The 20,788-nt window shown below is 42.2% G+C and overlaps 1 protein-coding gene across 1 annotated transcript; it reads left to right on the forward strand.

The window, feature by feature from the left end:
* Nucleotides 1-887: 887 nt before the first annotated feature.
* LOC127673755 (sperm motility kinase Z-like) lies at nucleotides 888-6,028 on the forward strand. The gene is made up of 3 exons (XM_052169524.1): nucleotides 888-2,418; nucleotides 5,499-5,581; nucleotides 5,801-6,028. The coding sequence occupies exons 1-3, from the start codon at nucleotides 888-890 to the stop codon at nucleotides 6,026-6,028; spliced, it is 1,842 nt and encodes a 613-aa protein (XP_052025484.1).
* The last annotated feature ends 14,760 nt before the right edge of the window (nucleotides 6,029-20,788 follow it).

Below are 20,788 nucleotides of genomic sequence, written 5' to 3' on the forward strand. Positions count from 1 at the left end.
TGGTACTTTGCATTTAAGTCCAAACCTTAGGCTTGAACAGCAGGTTCTACACTGAATGAGGCATCTGTCTAAGTCATGGACACTTGGGTTACTACTTTAAGATTTCCTTCTTTGTTTTTTTGTTTCTATTCTTATTTTCCTTCTGCTTTTATTTTTCTTGAATGGTTAATATGTTTGGGGGCCTTTTTTTTCTTTTGTATAACAGGATATTTGCTATAAATTTCAAATTTTAAAAATATATTTTTTCATTTTTGGTTTATTTAAACTTTTCCTTTAAAAACCATTATTGAGTACTGGTGGTGTTATTGACCGCTAGAGATAAGGCATAATTGGATGTGGTTAGTTATGGTTTCCAATTCTTTTCATTTCTCTGGCTTGCTTTTGACTTTTGCTTTTTTGCTTCAATTTAATGAGTTTTACATGTTTCTCTTTCTGTTTTGATTACTTGAGGGGTCCTGGCTTTGCTTTGATTTCCTTGGTATTTTAATTAGTTGGCCTGGTTTGGGGTGTTGGTCTTCAATTTTTATGTTATTTTGTAAATATTTTCTCAATCATTTCTTTCTTCTATTCATGTTCATTCTGATACTCTAGTTCTCTTCTCAGTTTTATCAGATAGCATCCAGTACATTACTGAGCTGTAGTCTGTCTATTTTACTAGATTGTGAGCTAGTCGTGGTTTAGGGATCAAGACTGGGTTCCTCTGCCTGTGTCATCGTGGGTCTAGGTTAAAGCTTCTTGTTTCAGTGGTTTTCTCTTTGTCTTTTGTTTTTACTTTGGATCCCACTGATTTTGTTACTCTCATCCCTCATGTCTCTGTAAGTTTCTTTATATCTCCTTTCCTTTCTCCCCAGGCCTCACTGCCTTTGGCAGTAGCACTGCTACCAACTATGTACTCCGATAGTGACTCGGAGTCATCAGAGTCCGACACTGTGGTCACCATGTTCGAGGAGGAGGTGTTCACCAGGCAGTATATGGTGTTGAAGACCTTGGGCCAGGGTGGCACTTCCGATGTGAGGCTGTGCTCCCACCGCCTTACAGGAGCCCCAGTTGCTGTCAAGGCTCTTTTGAGGGAGAGGTGGTCGGACCCAACAGTGCCCGAAGCGGACATTATGAAAATGCTCAGTCACCCAAACATCGTCTCGCTTGTGCAAATAATTGAGACAGAACATACAACTTACTTAATTATGGAAGTTGCCAGAGGAGAAGAGCTACTTAAACGAGTCCGGGACGCTGGATGCCTGAAAGAAGATGAAGCTAGGGGCATATTTGTTCAGCTGCTCAGTGCCATAGGCTACTGTCATGGTAAAGGTGTGGTGCACAGGGACATAAAGCCTGACAATATCATAGTAGGTGAGGATGGAAAGGCTACACTTATTGATTTCAGCCTCGGAGACACATTCCTACCTGGACAAAAACTGGAAAGGCTGTGTGGAGCCTTCCAGTTCATTGCTCCAGAGATCTTCCGAGGCCTACCCTACGATGGCACAAAAGTAGATATGTGGGCCTTGGGGGTCATTTTATATTATATGACCACCGGATTCCTGCCATTTGGAGGAGGAACACTGTCGGAACTGAGCAACAAGGTGATGAATGGAAAATACCGTACACCGGATCATCTCTCAGACGATATTAGGAGCATGATTAGCCTCCTGCTAACTGTCAACCCAAGGCAGAGGCCAAATGCGCAAGAACTCGTAAGCCATCCATGGCTCCAGCAAGGGGGAAAGACTTTGACATTCTATTACAACAGTGACACCAGATTCCCAGACCCTGATATAATGGGGGCCATGGAAAGCATTGGCTTTCATTCCCAAGACATAAGAGAAGCTTTAAAACACAAGGAGTTTGACGAAACTAGGGCTACATACCATTTATTGAAAAGCCTGGCAAATCAGGATGATGGCAATTATGTGCAAAGAGATGTCACTAACCCAGGAGTGACACCTTTCCCTTCACCAACAGACCCTAGCACTTACCCTCTGCCTCCCAGGAGAAGGGCCAGTGAACCTTCCCTTAAAATACGAGTGCCATCTACTGGACAACGTCCTGGGGAGACAAATGCCCCTGTTGCACCCAAGAAGACACCCCCTATGGGCAGTCGTCAGCAAAGAAGAATGACTGCCCCATGCATCTGCATCGCTACTTACACTGTCGTGGAAGTAATCGAAACCCTCGATAACACCTTCTCCTCTAGCTCCCAGTTCGACAAGGCCCCAAGTGAGTCAGAAAGAAGGAGACCTTTTACTCCAAGACCCCCGCAGCCTCAGGGATGGGCCAAATGGAAGAAACGAATTTCGAATTGCATCAGGACTCTATGCTGCTGCTGCATGTCACCTGACACAACAAGCCGGAGGAAGGTGTGCCCCCAAAAAAGAGAGGACACCCCGAAGGTGACAAGAAGTACAAGGCATCTTTCAGGTACATTTTTATATTTGCTAAATCTATTTTTTTTACTAATATTTGCATATAGACAGTTCATGATTAGGTTCTTGAAGTACAGTGACTTAAATCTAGTTCTATCTAGATAGTGTGGGATGTGGACCCTCCTACAATTAAACACAAGTACAATACTTTCTTATTCCAGAAGTGTAGAACCAGAAAACCATCAAATCAAATCAAAACCAAAATCCACTAGTGTAACTCAGTTCCTGTGGTTCAGCTCAGTGTCCCAAGCACAGGACTCTGGATCTTCTGAGATGCGAATGGTTTTGGGCCACACCCCCTCTGGGTTTCTTTTGTCCACAGCCCACACATCCTGTCTTCTCCTGTCAGATGGAATCGGTCCACACCTATCATTGATATGGTTGGTTATCACTGAAGTCTTGGCATCTCCAGTGTGTTCAGGGCTGCTCTGTAATGAGGCTACACCTTCAACAATGGACTCTTCTGGCCTCTCACAGCACCAAGCTGGGGCTGTTTTCTACCTCCCCTTTGACCCCTCAGCTTTCAGGCTGCCCAAACCAATACCACCCGGGAAATTCTTACACATGATCTTGTTTGACTTCCAGCATGAGAAGCAGACTTTGTCACCATTCAAACAGACTTCTCTTGAGATATACCAAGGAATTGCTTTGGAGAAGATTTTAGCTCTGTGATGCCTCTGTCTTCTTAATCATGTCAAGTGTCTCAGCCAAAGATGAGTTGCAGCAATTGTCCTGGCTCATCGAAGTTTCCGTTTAATGTCCTGCTCTCTTGTTAATCAAAGCTGGTTCTTTGCCCCATGTTCCCCACTGATCAGTACCCAGAGATTACCAAATCAAATACAATGCAAACTACAGTGGTGATCCTATGTAAAGTTCCTGGGCACTCGACTTCAATCATTAATAAAATGGCCCACAAACTTGCCCACAGGTAATCTGACAAAGGAAATTTTTTCAGCAGTTTTCCTGTTCCAGGTGATAGTAGCTCATGTCATTCTAACAAAAATCTAACCAGCACACCTCTGAAGTGTAGTTCCCCCTAAACTTCAGAACAAAGCATATTTGTTTACAAGACTCTTTTTGAGATTTTAAGGTTGGGCTGGTCCTTTAATTCCTAGAACAGGGAGAAAATAAGAGCAAAGTAACCCAAGAATAAGATTATCCTCTGAATCTAACTAGGAGGTCCATTTCCATCTACCACAGTTTTGACTACTGTTTTTCCCGTGATATAAAAACACATATAGTGGGAATGGGGAGCCAGAATTTCCCTCAGTGAAGCTCATTCAGGTGAAAGGTGAATTGGATGCCAATGTGGCTGCCTGAAAGGTTGTTCCCACATGACTTAGCTTCATGTTGTGTACCTCCTGATTTGATGCTGTTACACCCCACATACTTTTGCCACGCCTCTCACGTTCTCCTTGGGTTTTACAGCTTTGTACTGATTGGCCTCTCCTCACCCCAGCACATGCAAGAAGCCCCTCCCATCAGCAGATAGGTCTACATTTTCTCGGTCTTCCTCTCAATGGCTCTTGCTTCTCTGGCTGATGACCCAAGGTACCTGACATCAGAGGAGAATGGAGACTTCGGAGCCAGACCCATAAGCCTGCCTGCCAAAGAAAGGAGGGAGGCTGCTGCTGCTGTCAAGACCTTCTGGAAGTGGACCACCCCAGACCTGATGCTCCAGCTCAGGCTGCGAATAGTGATAGTAATATCAAATAAAGATAATTTGCTTATTCTCAATGATTTTCAAAGGTTGTTAGGATATATTAATTGGTTTTATCTTATAGTAACCTCATCTTAAGCTTGACACAGGAGGACTTAAAACTCTGTTTTCCATGTAGATAAAAATTAACTGGCAAAGGGCAAATAACTTTACAGATAGTAGAGAAGGCTACTGTAATCAGCTCTTTATGATATGTGTTCACTGCCATTCCTTGCAAAGGGAACATTAATGTAGACTCACCCTTTCTCATCTCCACAAAAAGTTATAACATTCTCCAATAAATATACTGGTGTGTTAATAATGTGCTGTAAGACAAAATCATAAAAGTATGCTAAAATGAATGTTTTAAGGACCTAATGAAATATTTGTTCCTTGTTTCAAACCGCAATCAAATTGGTTATTGCAGAAGACTGATAGTTCAGAGGCCATATCCAGCACATGGTACCTTCCCAGAAGCAGACCACACCCAACATTTTCCTCTACAGCCAGCCACATGGTTATTTAGTAAATCATGTCAAATGAACTGGGCCTAGAAAGCCCCCATATACTTAGAGCTATAAGTGAAGTAGGAAGTCATGGTTTCTTTGGAAAGTCAGTTGTGGTAGACGGTGTTTTGCTGGAACAGACATGGAAGGAGTGTTGTCTGAAGCAGACACAGGTGAAAGGAAGCTTTGCTAAATCAAGCATATGAAAAGATGCGTGAGAGAGGATTCTTCTCTAAACACATGCATGGATTGGTTCACCTTACATTGCCTAGCTGAGCTCCATTTGTCATGACTCCATAGAGAGAAATGCACCAAAAATCCTTCTGGTGGTGTTCAGGTGGCTTCTTGCCACTTCCTCAGACTTGGGCCAATTGGCAGAGTAACGTCAGCTGATACAGACTTACAGGGAGTGTTGCTAAGCCAGACTTAATGTGCTGAGGCAAGGCCCCTGGAGGACACATGATGTTTTGAGGGAATATAAATAGGATTGAATGGACAGTGGCAGGGCCTTTACAGTGCTTTTTGGTCTCGAGACTTCCATGATTGTCCCTTCAGTGAGAGAGGTGTGGCCAAGAGGGTCTGCTGGCATTCCTGTCAGTCTTGGTCACTCCTGCTGGCTCCAACCCTGAGTTACCAGTTTTAAACTAACTTTTTGTTACCAACATTATACCTTTTAAATCATGCCCAATATCTTATAAGCCAATACTTTATAGTCAAGACATGCAAAAACTTATACCTTTAAGACCAATTAGACATAAAAATAAAGTGATGACAGGAATCCTATAAAATTAAACCGATTTTTTTCTAGCTGTAATTTCAAGAGAAAAAAGTACTTTGAACCCATAATCACAATTGTAGATATTTCTCTAGGAAAAATAACCATCAACCCATTTGCCCTACAATTTGAGATGCTGCTGGCTCTTTTAAAAGCAGCTTTTTACTCCAAGTTTAACGTAGGTGAAGCACTTTAAATCAACCCCTGCCGTGTAAACTGAGACTGAACGGGTCACCAGCAGATGAAGTTTTACCATTTTTTTTTAAACATGAAACATAAAACATTCAAAGAACGAAAGAGAGACAGACACAAATTGGCAAATTGGTGCACCAAAGCCAGACAATGCACAGAGCAGAAAGCACACTTGTATAAATATGTAACTGCTTGTACTTACAAGGATCCCATTACCTTCAGGGGAGTTGTAGCTCGAGAGGGAATCCATAAGAGCTCAGTTGCCATTCTTGCTGTGAGGCATATGTATGCTCTGAGGGGAAATGTCACTGCAGGGGCCAGAGATGGGGGCAACTTGTCAACTCCAGTCCCCATAGCTGGTCCAGAACCAGCCTCAGAAGATGGGGCTGAAGGGGCCGGTGGTGTCCTCTGTGAATTCAAAGAAGGAGGGTAGGGAGAAGGGTCTAAAAGGAGATCGGCATCAGGATCTGATAAGACTGTCCCTTGGGGGTCTCCTGGAGAGCACAAGTCCCCCAACAGCAGAGGTCCTGTGGAGGAAAAGAAGCAATGGGCCCAGGAGGGCAGAAAGGTGGCTAAGTCCTCCCAGACAATGATATGTGGGCCTTGGTCTGAGTGATTTGCAGACCCAGTCCTAAAGATTTGTCAGAGTCAGAGTAGAAGCAGCCTGTCCCATGGATTCAAACAGTCATCAGTCCAAGTCCAAAAACAAAACAGAGGACACTAAGACAGTAAAAAACAACCGCCCAACAACCACCACAAAAGAAAAACAGACTCAGATGGCTGAGGGCAGCATCCCCCTTTGCCCAGATGGAGATGAACCCTACCAGATTCTTTCTCCCAGTGGGAAACCAGAACATCCTCCCAGTCCCCCAACGTCCCCACAGCATTCCAGCACCTCTGCCTGCCATTCTGGCAACTACAAAACCAGACTCAGATGGCCAAAGGCAGAATCCCCCTTTGCCCAGATGGAGAAGAGCCCTATTGGATTCTTTCTCCCAGCGGGAGACCCGAGGGTCCTCCCAGTCCCCCAAAATTGCCACAGCATTCTGGCAAGTCTGACGGCCATTCTGGCAACTACATATCAAAACCAAAACTACAGACCAAATGTGGCCTTTAGGAGAAAAAAAAAAGAGGCACACAACACAAACACACAGACAAAAATGACAGACATGTATCCCACATTACCTTGCTTGAGTAAACCTCCCCATACACTGCGTCTGGGGCTTGAGGAGGGAAACTTCCCGGGCAATGAATCATATGTAAGAGTCTGTCGGAAGACACCGCCACACTCAATAAGGCCACAGAAACCAGAATCACTACAATCTGCAAGAGGTTTATTGTTCCAGTGTACACGGGGCTCCCTCAGCACACAGGCAGGAGATCCTGCGCTCACTAAGACTACCCTTTTTATGAACATTTTGGCAGGGAGTTCAGGGGTCCCCTAAGTTGGACAACTGTGACTGGTTACCCTAAGCAACATTTAAAATTATTGATCACCTCAAGAAGGGAGGTTGTCTCTGCAATTTGGCCCTGTCCTGCCCACCTTGAAGCAGTAGTGGTGTTTCCTGGCTTTGTCTTTTTGTTGATTCACTTCCCTCTCTGGCCTCAACCTAGGCAGGCTGCTTCTGTATGGGCCTTATCCTCCCCCAGGCAGTCCTGGGCAGAATGCAAAGTTTCAGTCCAGCTTTGAGCCCCCATTTTGGGTTGTGGGGAGCTGGCCTGCTGTTTCTGACAGGGTTCTCACAAGGTGTCACCTGACCAAGCCCGCTCACTCAGTCAACAGGTTCTCCAGTGCAGGAGTGAGGATTGAAAAGAAAGAGACAATTAGACAAAACTGCAGTATGACCTCAGTCAATTCTGAGACTGAAGGCAGGTTTAATAATTCTAAATCCATTTTTGTACCAATTTAATTACATGCAGGAATTAAGATCAATAGTAGTACAATGAAGAACAAGCAAGATAGTAAACACAAAATTGTCAAGGCAATAAGCAAAGTTCTGTGACACTTGGTTCCATTTTTCAGAATGACCAAAACACCTGAGCCTGCTTCCTTGTCCAAGCCCAGAATCTTGCCTGAAGCTTGCTTTTCTTGTTCCACTCTAAGTTAAACATTCCTGCCATAACCTACGTCCCTCTAATGCCCAAATGTCAGATTCCTGCCTGAAGCCCATGTCCCTGGTCAATGTCAAGTTCCTTCCAGGCAGCACAACACCCCAAGAAGGCTCTCCACAGAGGTTAAAGCTTCTTGTTTCAGTGGTTTTCACTTTGTCCTTTCTTTTTACTTTGGATCCCAGTGATTTTATTACTCTCATCCCTCATGTCTCAGTAAGTTTCTTTATATCTCCTTTCCTTTTTACCCAGGCATCAATGCCTTGGGCAGTTGCATTGCTACCAATCATGTATTCAGACAATGAGTCAGAGTTATCAGAGCCTGACACTGTGGTCAGCATGTTCAGTGAGGATGTGTTCATGATGCAGTACACAATGTTGGAGACCTTGGGAGAGAGTGACACTTCCGACATGAGGCTATGCTCCCACCACCTAAAAGGTACCCCAGTTGCTTTCAAGGCTCTCTTGAAGAGGGAGAAGTGGTTGGAGTCAACAATGCTGGAAGTCTAAATCATGAAAATGCTAAGACACCCAAATATTGTTTCCCTTGTACAAGTTATAGAGACAGAACACACAATTTATTTAATAATGGAAGTTGCCAGAGGAGAAGAGCTACTTAAACGAGTCTGGGACGCTGGATGTCTGAAGGAAGATGAAGCTAGGAGCATATTTGTTCAGTTCCTCAGTGCTATAGGCTATTGTCACGGTGAAGGTGTGGTTCACAGAGACTTAAAGCCTGACAGTGTCATAGTGGATGAGCATTGAAATGCTACACTTATTGACTTCAGCTTAGATACCAGATTCACGCCTGAGCAAAAACTGGAAAGGCTGTGTGGAGCTTTCCAGTTCAATGCTCCAGAGATCTTTGGAGGCATAGCCTATGATGTCCCCAAAAGTAGACATGTAGGCCTAAGGTGTCATTTTATACTACACAATGACCCGATTTCTTCCATTTGGAACAAGAACCTTGTCTGAATTGAGCATTAAAGTAATGCAAGGGAAATACCAAATACCTTACAATCTCTCTAAAGACTTAAGGAGCATGAAGCAAGTCTTTCACGTTACATTCCAACAGAGGTACCAGCTTCCCAGACCCTGACATAATGGAGTCCATGGAAAACATTGGGTTTCATTCGCAGGACATCAGAAAATCATTAAACAAAAATAGTTCAATGAAACTCTGGTTACCTACAACCTCATAAAAACCCAGGCATGTCAGGACAATTGCCTGGACATCATTTTATACTACATGACTACTGGATTCCTTCAATTTAGAGCAGGAACCCTGTCTGGATTGAGCACTAAAGTAATGCAAGGAAACCACCAAATATCTTGCAATCTCTCTAAAGACTTAAGGAGCATGATAAGCCTCTTATTAACTATCAATGCAACGCAGTGGACAAAGGTACAAGACCTCCTAAGCCATCCATGGTTTCAAGACTTTCACATTGCATTCCAACAGAGACACTACCTTCACAGAACCTGACATAAAAAGGGCCATGGAAAGTAGTGGGTTTCATTCGCAGGAAATATGAGAATCATTAAAACATAGTTTAATGAAACTATGGCTACCTACTACCTCATGAAAACCTAGGCATGTCAGGACTATGGCAACTATATCCAAACAAATTTAATTAATCCAGGAGTGACACCTTTCCCTTGAACAGCAGATCATGACATTTTCCCTCTGCCTCCCAGAAGAAGGGCCAGGAAACCTTTCCTTAAGATATTAGTCTCATCTACAGGAAAACATCGTCTAAAACAAAGTGGGGAGACAAATGTCCCTCTTCCACCCACGAAGGTGCCCCCCTAGGGGAGCCATCACCAAAGATCAGTGACAGCCCCTTGTGTTTGTTTAGGAACTCACACTGTGGTAGAAGTGATAGAGGTACTAGATAACAGCTTTTGCATTATCTTTCAGGTCGAAAAGGCCTCAAGTGACCCAGAAAGAAGGAGACCTTTCATTCCAAGATCCCCGCAGCCAAGGTGCTCTGAGAAATGGAAGAAGAGAATTTCAGCATGCATCCGGGCCATGTGTTGCTGCATGTCACTGACACAACCAGTCGGAGGAAGGTATTTCCCCAAAAGGATGAGGAGGACCCTAAGATGATAAGAAGTACAAGGCATGTTTCAGGTACATTTTTATATTTGCTTTATCTAGTTATTTTTACTAATGTTTTGGATATAGACAGTTCATGATTACGTTCTTGAAGTACACTGACTTATATCTAGTTATGTCTAGATAGTTTCGGATGTGGACTCTCATACAATTAAACACAAGTGCAATACTTTCTTATTCCAGAAGTATAGAACCAGAAAACCATTGAATCAATTCAAATCAAATCAACCTTGATTAAAAAGAACAATATATTCCTCCTTAGCCTCCAAGGTCAAGTAGGATTGACAGGTATCTCTTATAAAGTGTTATTTGTGTGGGAGGAATCACCGTTTCTGTTGTTCAGGGAGGCCGTGAGACTTCACCTGGTATTTTCTAACCACTGTCCACTCTACAAGAGGACAGTCCATACAGGACCCTCCATGTATCTTTCCTCCAAAGGAAAGACATGGCTAAGCATGGACTTAGAATTATCCTCACATAGAATGAGCACAGTTGTAGAAGAAGCTTAGATGCTCTCAAGCTCAAATAACCCCCAAGGACCATATCTTCTACCAGCCTTGATATTCAAAACACATAAATATAGTTAATTTTGTCCACCTGAATTGTCTCAAACACCCAGCAGAAAATTATAACCAAAAAATAAAATGATTGGTATATTTCTTGAACAGTTTAAAAGACCATACTCCCTAGACATTAGGTTTAAGACCACATGAGATGTTGTTCAGACAACCATTTCTCATTAGTGATTTTCTTCTTGATAAGAAAAAATGCTGCCCAGATATAAAATGTCATGACCTTGGCACAACTCAGCACTGCATTATCTACCTGCAACCAAGAGAGATAATCCCCCTGGTTTTAACTGTCATTTGATTCTTAGGTTAAATTGATTTTCTTTCTCCCTCTTTAGAAGCCATGTGAAAAAGACCTCAGTGTGCATCTTGTCATGCCAAGAGCTACCAAAGTGTCTGAAAGCAGATCCTGGGTTCATCGCTCTTCAGACCAGCCTTGGATCAGTTGCTACTACAGGCAAAACTTCAGGAAACAGTCACCTATTTTGTTTGTTATTCAGTGTCCTCTAGTTTTCTCCTCTCACCCCCCCCCCCTTCAGCCCTTCTACTTCTACAGATGGCCCTTTAAATGGAGCCTCAGATATATACTGTGTGTCAAAATAGGACCAGTTCCAGAACACCTCATGGGAGTCCCCCCTCTCTTGGACTGACACTCCCATGGACTATGCCCCTCACAGCATGAAGCAGCTAACGTGATCATCACCCCCTTTCCTGACAACACTTAGTGTCAGTCTCTGAGATGGGGCATGAAGGCAGTTTAGATGGACACAGGTAGACTAGAAAAGTGACAACAGGCTTCCTGACATAAGCCTTCTTATTCCCAGAAGACATTATGAGACTCAGTGTGGGAGCTGAAACTATAAGGGAAGGGAGGACACAGGGGCCCTATAAAATGCCTAAACCAGAAGCCTTTTAGAGGAATTCTAGCCTTAGGTATCACCTATACTATATGAACCAAGCTGTTATTTTTACTATCTCCATGGTTTCTGTCTTTCTGAGTATTCAGTTATTGTTCATGCAAAGGAACAGCTCAAGCATCTCCTAATTATATAACTCATCAGCCTCAATATAGAACTCATATATGTAACCTCCATGATGCTTCACAGGAAGTTTGTAGTTTGTCAAAAAATTGCAATGCTATTTATTTTAATTTTATGCATCTGAATGCATGCATGCCTGAATGTATTGTACTAGATGTATACTTGGTACCCATGAAGGCTGTAAGATGGTGCCAGAACCCCAAGAATCAGAGATAATAGTGAGCTGCCGTGCTGGTGCCAGGAACCAAAGCTGATAGAAGCAGCAAGGGTTCTTAACCAGAGGGACATCTCTAGAGCCCTGTGAGTAACATTTTGTCTTACTTGGGATATTGTTATTGTAAAGAGACATCGTGACTAATGCAATTCTTACAAAGGAAAACATGTCCTTGGGGCTGGCTTACCATTCAGAAGTTCTGTTGATTATCATCATGGCAGGAAGCATGGTGGGATTCAGGTAGATATGTTGCTGAAAAAGGAGCTGATAGTTCTACACCTGGATCAGGAGACAGCAAGAAGAGACAGTGAGCTACTAGGCCTGGCTTGAGCCTTGGAAACCTCAAAGTCCTCCCCCAGTGACACACTTCCTCCAATAACGCCACACCTACTCCAACAAGGCCACACCTCCTAATAGTACCACTCCCTGGGGCCTATAGGGTCATTCTTATTCAGAACACCATACCTTTGTAAGAGTAAAGTTAAATGAAAGAAGCCAGATGTGAGAGAATCCACTGAATTATTCAAAGACGAGCACTGTTAACTGGATATTTGCTGTGGAAACATTATTTTGGCTCTGCATGGCCTTCTACAATGCTTAGCAGCAAGTTCACTTTGTGAGGATTTGGAGAACTACAACTACTTTGCTCTTTTTTCTCTTTGTATGTTATGCTTCAAGTTACAACTCTCTTTCAGGGCTGGGATTGAGCAGAAGGCTTTATAAAACCTAATCAAGCTTTTCTGAGGGATGTGGCAGACCTGTACCACATCTGGCATGGAGAGGGCCAAAAAAGCTTATACTCTCTCGAGAACCAACAGGAGCATGGCATTAGGTAAGAATCACTGCCCACCCCCTAGACACGAAGAGCCGCTCTGCTCTGGGACTTACTACCCAGCAACCTCCAGATCACAACTCCCCTACACCCCTTCTACCCTTCCCTCCTCCCCAGTCACTGTTCGTTTCCATCAGTTATGGTAGACCTGGGCCATATCTGGCACAGAGAGGACCCTACTTCCTGATACTCTCTAGAGAATCGACAGGAGCAGGGCATTCGAGCACTGACAGGAGCAGGGCATTGGAGAACTGACAGGAGCAAGGCATTTGAGTATTGGCAGGAGCAGGTCACTTGAGAGCTGGCAGCAGCAGGGCATTCGAACAGGGCGAAGTGGGGCATTCAAGAACCAGCATCAATAGGACATCCAAGATCCATTAGCAGAAGATCATTAGAGAACTAGCAGCCTTTAATGCATTTGACCTTAGCCAAGTCAGTCAGAGGGGAGATCCCATCACCTGATTATTCCTGGAGAATCAGCTGTTTGCAGGGCACTGGACAGAAAGAGAATCCCAGTAGTGCAGAAGCACAGGCCTGCAGAACAGAGAAGATGGAGACAGCAAGACCAGCTAGCAGCAGAGATAACTAGAGGGACAAAGGCAAACACAACATCATTACCAACAGAAACCAAGGCAACATGGCACCATCAGAAGCCAGTTCTCCCACAACAGGAAATCCTCCATACTAAATCACATCAGATAGCCCTGGCTGTCCTGGACCTCACTCTGGACCAGGCTGGCCTCGAACTCAGAAATTCTCCTGCCTCTGCCTCCCAAGTGCTGGGATTAAAGGCGTGTACTACCACTGCCTGGCTACCGCTCACGTATCTTGAGAAAATAATGTACACAATCAGCAATTTCATATGCCAGGGAGGTACCAGTGATTTTTAGTTCAATAATTTTTTTAAATTTTCTTTTTTTAGTGTCAATAAATTTTATCAACTTGAGACAATCCTTGAAATTTATCTCTTTTCAAGCATCTGAGATGAGTACCGTCTCACCTTTTAATAAATTAACACTTTGTGGTTTTTTGTCTGCCAGCCCACTGGACTCGGGGCCTGTGTCCTGCCCAGGGAGCTGTGGAAGGAGAGAAGCCCTGCGGCCATACTCGCTGCCTGCTGGGACACAAAAGGATCACTAGGTACTGTAACACCCTGAGCTTTAGATTTCTGGTGGTGCAAACCGCCAGGGGTCTGCGTGCACTCAGGAACTGAGCACATAGGCAGCTTTTGTCTGCCAGCCCGCTGGGCTCAGGACCCGTGTCCTGCCCAGGGAGCTGTGGAAGGAGAGAAGCCCTGCGGCCATACTCACTGCTTGCCAGGACACGAAAGGATCATTAGGTACTGTAACACCCTGAGCTTTAGATTTCTGGTGGTGCAAACTGCCAGAGGTCGGCCTGCACTCAGGAACTGAGCACATAGGTGGTTCATCTGCAAGCCAGTCCATTGCAGGACCTGTGTCCTATGTGAGAATCAACAGAGGGAGTGACCCCCACCACAACTTCTTCCCTCCATAATAGAGCAGAGAACACCTGGTTGACCTTGACAACCTAAGTATAACATTGCTTGAGGCAAGACTGAGAAGGGCTCCAAAGGCACAAAAGAGGAAGCCAGCATATTAGTAATCTGTGCCAGAAGAAACCCAGTCATCCAGTGTTGCAGAGATAACCTTAAAGATCCACAGTAGGTTGAAGCACCAGCCAGTGACAATAAGACCATCTAACTCCTGGGAGAACCAGATGGCTAAAGGCAAACGTAGGAACGTTACTAACAGAAACCAAGGCATTATGGCAGCATCTGAACCCAATTCTCCAACATTAGCAAGTCCTGGATACCCCAACATACCAGAAAAACAAGATTTGGATTTAAAATCACTGGTCATGATGCTAGTACAGGAACACATGAAGGACATACTTAAAGAAATTCAGGAGAAAATGGATCAAAAGTTAGAAGCCCTTGCAAGGGAAACACAAAAATCATTGAAAGAAATTCAGGAGAATACAAAAGCCAATAAGGAGCAAATGCAAAAATCACTTAAAGAAATACAGGAGAACCTTGATCAACAGGCAGAAGTCATGAAAGAGGAAACACAAAAATTGCTTAAAGAATTAGAGGAAAACACAAACAAGCAAATGACAGAACTGAGCAAAAATTTCCAGGATCTAAAAACAGAAGTAGAAACAACTAAGAAAGCACAAAGGGAGACAACTTTGGAGATAGAAAACCTTGGGAGGAAATCAGGGACCATAGACACAAATATCAACAACAGAATACAAGGGATAGAAGAAAGAATCTCAGATGCCGAAGATACCATAGAAACCATGGACTCAACAGTTAAAATGCAAAATGCAAAAAGCGTGTAACCCAAAACATCCAGGAAATCCAGGACACAATGAGAAAGCCAAATCTAAGGATTATAGGTATTGATGAGAGTGAAGATTTACAACTTAAAGGGCCAGCAAATATCAACAAAATTATGGAAGAAAACTTCCCTAACCTAAAGAGAGAGATGCCCATGAATATACAAGAAGCCTACAGAACTCCAAACAGACTGGACCAGAACAGAACTACCTCCCGTCACATAATAATCAAAACCCCAAATGTACTAAACAAAGAAAGAATACTTAGGGCAATAAGAGAAAAAGGGCAAGTAACATATAAAGGAAGACCTATCAGAATTACACCAGATTTCTCACCAGAGACCATGAAAGCTAGAAGATCCTGGGCAGAACTCATGCAGACTCTAAGAGAACACAAATGCCAGCTGAGACTACTATACCCAGCGAAACTCTCAATTACTATAGATGGAGAAACCAAGATATTTCATGACAAAACCAAATTTACACAGTGTCTTTCTACAAACCCAGCCCTACAAAGGATAATAGGGGGGAAACACCAGTACAATGAGGGAAACTATACCCTGGCAAGAGCAGGATATTAAGCTTCTTTCATCAAACCCAAAGAGGAAAACCACACGCTTATAAAATTAAAATCAAAAATGTTAGGAAGCAATAACCACTACTCCTTGATATCTCTTAACATCAATGGACTCAATTCCCCAATAAAAAGACATAGACCAACAGACTGGATATGTAAACAGGACCCTACATTTTGCTGCATACAGGAAACACGCCTCAATGTCAAAGACAAAAACTACCTTAGCGTAAAAGGCTGGAAGACAATTCTACAAGCAAATGGTCTCAGGAAACAAGCTGGAGTTGCCATTCTAATATCAGATAAAATTGACTTTGAACCTAATGTCATCAAAAGAGACATGGAAGGTCACTACTTGCTGGTCAAAGGAAAAATCCAACAAGAAGAACTCTCAATCCTGAACATCTATGCCCCAAATACAAGGGCGCCCTCATTCATAAAAGAAAGTTTACTAAAGCTCAAAGTACACATTGCACCTAACACAATAATTGTGGGTGACTTCAACACTCCACTTTCACCAATGGACCGATCGGGAAAACAGAAACTAAACAGGGAGACAATGAAACTAATTGAAGCTTTGAACCAATTGGAGTTAACAGATATATATAGAACTTTTTATCCCAAAGCAAAAGAATATACCTTTTTCTCAGCACCTCATGGTACCTTCTCCAAAATAGATCATATAGTTGGTCACAAGACAGACCTCAACAAATATAAGAAGATTGAAATAATCCCATGCCTCCTATCAGATCACTATGGAGTAAAAGTGGTCTTTAGTAACAGTAAAAACAACAGAAAGCCCACATACACATGGAAACTGAATAATACTCTACTCAATGATACCTTGGTCAAGGAAGAAATAAAGAAAGAAATCAAAGATTTCTTAGAATTTAATGTAAATGAAGGCACAACATACACAAATATATGGGACACATTGAAAGCAGTGCTAAGAGGAAAACTCATAGCTTTGAGTGCCTTCAAAAAGAAATTCGAGAGAGCTTACACTAGAAGATTAAAGGAACAACTGAAAATCCTGGAACAAGAAGAAGCTAATTCACCGAGGAGGAGGAGAAGACAGGAAATCATCAAACTCAGGGCTGAAATCAATCAAGTAGAAACCAAGAGAACCATACAAAGAATCAACAAGACCAAAAGCTGGTTCTTTGAAAAAATCAACAAGATAGATAAACCCTTAGCCAGACTAACCAAAGGGCACAGAGAAAGTATCCAAACTAACAAAATTAGGAATGAAAATGGAGATATCACAACAGAAACCGAGGAAATTCAAAAAATCATCAGATCCTACTACAAAAACCTGTACTCAACACAACTGGAGAATCTGGAGGAAATGGACATTTTCTTAGACAGATACCAATTACCAAAATTAAACCAGGATCAAATAGACCATCTAAAGAGACCCATAACCCCTAAAGAAATAGAAGAGCGGTCATAGATAGGCTTCCAACCAAAAAAAGCACAGGACTAGATGGTTTCAGTGCAGAATTATATCAGACCTTCAAAGAAGACTTAACACCAATACTCTTCAAACTCTTCCACCAAATAGAAACAGAAGGAACACTACCCAACTCCTTCTTCGAAGCCACTATTACGCTGATACCAAAACCACACAAAGACCCAACTAAGAAAGAGAATTTCAGGCCAATTTCCCTTATGAATATCGATGCAAAAATACTAAATAAAATTCTTGCCCACCGAATCCAAGAACACATCAAAACGATCATCCACCATGATCAAGTAGGCTTTATCCCAGGGATGCAGGGATGATTCAATATACGGAAATCCATAAATGCTATCCACTACATAAACAAACTCAAAGAAAAAAACCACATGATCATTTCATTAGATGCTGAAAAAGCATTTGACAAAATTCAGCATCCTTTCATGCTAGAAGTCTTGGAAAGGACAGGAATTCAAGGCCCATATCTAAACATAGTAAAAGCAATATACAGCAAACCGGTAGCCAACATCAAACTAAATGGAGAGAAACTTGAAGCAATCCCACTAAAATCAGGGACTAGACAAGGCTGCCCCCTCTCTCCATATCTTTTCAATATAGTTCTTGAAGTCCTAGCTAGAGCAATTAGACAACAGAAGGAAGTCAAAGGGATACAAATTGGAAAGGAAGAAGTCAAATTATCACTATTTGCAGATGATATGATCGTATACTTAAGTGACCCTAAAAACTCTACTAGAGAACTCCTACAGCTGATAAACAACTTCAGCAAAGTGGCTGGCTACAAAATCAACGCGAGCAAATCAGTAGCCTTTATATATTCAAAGGATAAGCAGACTGAGAAAGAAATTAGGGAAATGACCCCCTTCACAATAGCTACAAACAGCATAAAGTATCTTGGGGTGACTCTAACCAAACAAGTGAAAGACCTATATGACAAGAACTTCAGATCTCTGAAGAAGGAAATCGAAGAAGATCTCAGAAAATGGAAAAAGCGTTCCATGCTTGTGGATTGGCAGGATTAATATAGTTAAAATGGCCATCTTGCCAAAGGCAATCTACAGATTCAATGCTATTCCCATAAAAATCCCAACCCAGTTCTTCATAGAGCTAGAAAGAGCAATTCTCAAATTCATCTGGAATAACAAAAAACCCAAGATAGCTAAAACTATTCTCAACAGTAAAAGAACTTCAGGGGGATTCAATATCCCAGACTTTAAACTCTACTACAGAGCAATAGTGATAAAAACTGCATGGTATTGGTACAATATCAGGCAAGCGGATCAATGGAATAGGATTGAAGACCCAGAAATGAACCAACACACCTATGGTCACTTGGTCTTCGACAAAGGGGCTGAAAGCATCCAGTGGAAAAAAGATAGTCTTTTCAACAAATGGTGCTGGTTCAATTGGAGGTCAGCATGCAGAAGAATGTGCATCGATCCATTCTTATCTCCTTGTACCAAGCTCAACTCCAAATGGATCAAGGACCTCCACATAAAACCTGACACACTGAAACTAATTGAAAAAAACTGGGGAAGATCCTGGAGGACATGGGCACAGGGGAAAAGTTCCTGAATAGAACACCAATAGCTTATGCTCTAAGATCAAGAATTGACAAATGGGACCTCATAAAACTACAAAGCTTCTGTAAGGCAAAGGACACCGTCAAAAGGACAAAACGTCAACCAACAGACTGGGAAAGAATCTTCACCAACCCTAAATCTGACAGAGGGCTAATATCTAATATATACAAAGAACTCAAGAAAGTAGAACCCAGAGATCCAAATAACCCCATTAAAAAAGTGGGGTACGGAGCTAAACAAAGAATTTTCACATGAAGAACTTCGGAGAGCTGAGAAACACCTTAAGAAATGTTCAACATCATTAATCATTAGGGAAATGCAAATCAAAACAACCCTGAGATTTCACCTCACACCAGTCAGAATGGCTAAGGTCAAAAACTCAGGAGACAGCAGGTGTTGGCGAGGATGTGGAGAAAGAGGAACACCCCTCCACTGCTGGTGGGATTGCAAGATGGTGCAACCACTTTGGAAATCAGTCTGGCGGTTCCTCAGAAAACTGGGTATGTCACTTCCTGAGGACCCTGTTATGCCACTACTGGGCATATATCCAGAGGATTCTTCAGCATGCAATAAGGACACATGCTCCACTCTGTTCATAGCAGCCCTATTTGTAGTAGCCAGAAGCTGGAAAGAACCTAGATGTTCTTCAACGGAGGAATGGATACAAAAAAATGTGGTATATTTACACAATGGAGTACTATTCAGCCATTAGAAACAATGAATTCATGAAATTCTTAGACAAATGGATGGAGCTGGAGAACATCATACTAAGTTAGGTAACCCAGTCTCAAAAGATCAATCATGGTATGCACTCACTGATAAGTGGATATTAGCCTAGGAAACTTTGAATACCCAGGACATAATCCACAAATTAAATGATGTCCAAAAAGAATGGAGGAATGGGCCCTGGTTCTGGAAAGACTGTGCAAGAGTATAGGGGAATTCCAGAACAGGGAAGTGGGAAGGGGTAGATGGAAGAATAGGGGGACGGAAGAGGGCTTATGGGACTTGCGGGGAGTGGGGACCCAGAAAGGGGGAAATCATTTGCAATGTAAATAAAAATAAAAAAAAACCTATCAAACTAAAGACAAAAAAAAGAATATGTAAACTGTTACTAAAATAATCCTATCAGTAACTTGATACAATATTTTCACAAGTGGTCTTAAAGAGGTGTTTCCAGCTTAGGTTGTGATTAAAGCAGGCAGCATTGTACCATCACTTAAGGTCTGTATGAGGCAGCGGCCTAATATGCCTCTGTGATATGCATGGAGAACCTCACTTACGAAGTTTTAAGGCTGTGATCTGTGTGCTACGAATCCTACATTTCAATGGCTGAAACCCATTCTCATGCCTCTACTTAATTGTAAGAGAGCTTGGAAAATACAATTTATTTTGATGACCGAAAGAGGAATAGAGGCCACCAATAAAAATTATTTGGGTTTTGCATGTGACTAAGTCTTGACATTATTTTGTTTCATCTTGTTTTTTTTTGTTTTTGTTTTTTCATTTAAAGTACTTAATGAGCCTGCCACTTCCAAATCATTGACCCAGGGAAGAGAAAAACATAGACCTTCCTCTGCAACAGAGGCTTTTACCTTTTATATTTTGGGGATTCCATGTTCAGTTAAAGAACAGAGTCCTGTCTTTAGTAGAATTCTGACCATGCTACCCATGACTTCTACACTCTACCTCACATTTCTTCACTCCACCTCCATCATTTCATGCAAATATATATTAACTCGGATGCATGCTCTTACAAACCGATATTTGCCACAATGAGTTTTTTTAATTAGCTGCATATTATTCTGAATCATTTCTTAATTTATTTTCTTTTCTTTAGAGATATGATAACTCTCTGTGTTGTCTAGCTGTCCTTGAAGTGCAATTCATCAACCTCAGAAAGGATTATAGGCATATCCTTTCATATCTGGCTTACTGGGTTGTATATTTATTTTTGTACCTTTAAATTATCTACTTTCTTACAGCTTTTCAAATTCTTCAAGCATCTAGCTTTTTGTAAATGTGTGGTAAGTTAGTGTCATCTATAGACTTTTTTTGCTATGCAATAGTGTACCATGTCTTACTCTCATTTCTTAGAACCCATTGAATAATGTCTCCCCTATATCCCCTTTCCCAAAAATAAGCATCACTTTATTCTCATATAAATGAGATAATGTTATCTAAGTAGACATACAATGAGTAGCTGGCCTGCTTGGCATGAGGCACCTTAAGAATTGTTTGAATACAGTGGGACTCTTTTGGATAAAACTAATTTTCCCTTTGCAAGCAGTTGTCAATTGGAGATAGCTTCCTGAATA

Source organism: Apodemus sylvaticus, chromosome 23 (assembly GCF_947179515.1).
Source record: "Apodemus sylvaticus chromosome 23, mApoSyl1.1, whole genome shotgun sequence".
Taxonomy (NCBI): Eukaryota; Metazoa; Chordata; class Mammalia; order Rodentia; family Muridae; genus Apodemus; species Apodemus sylvaticus.

What these genes read in the sequence shown, in the direction of transcription:
- LOC127673755 (XM_052169524.1), top strand. Translation starts at nt 888, where the DNA reads ATGTACTCCGATAGTGACTCGGAGTCATCAGAGTCCGACACTGTGGTC. An exon ending in AAGTACAAGGCATCTTTCAG is followed by an intron (nt 2,419 to 5,498) that starts GTACATTTTTAT and finishes ATATTTCTCTAG; the next exon opens with GAAAAATAACCATCAACCCA. An exon ending in CTTTTTACTCCAAGTTTAAC is followed by an intron (nt 5,582 to 5,800) that starts GTAGGTGAAGCA and finishes TGTACTTACAAG; the next exon opens with GATCCCATTACCTTCAGGGG.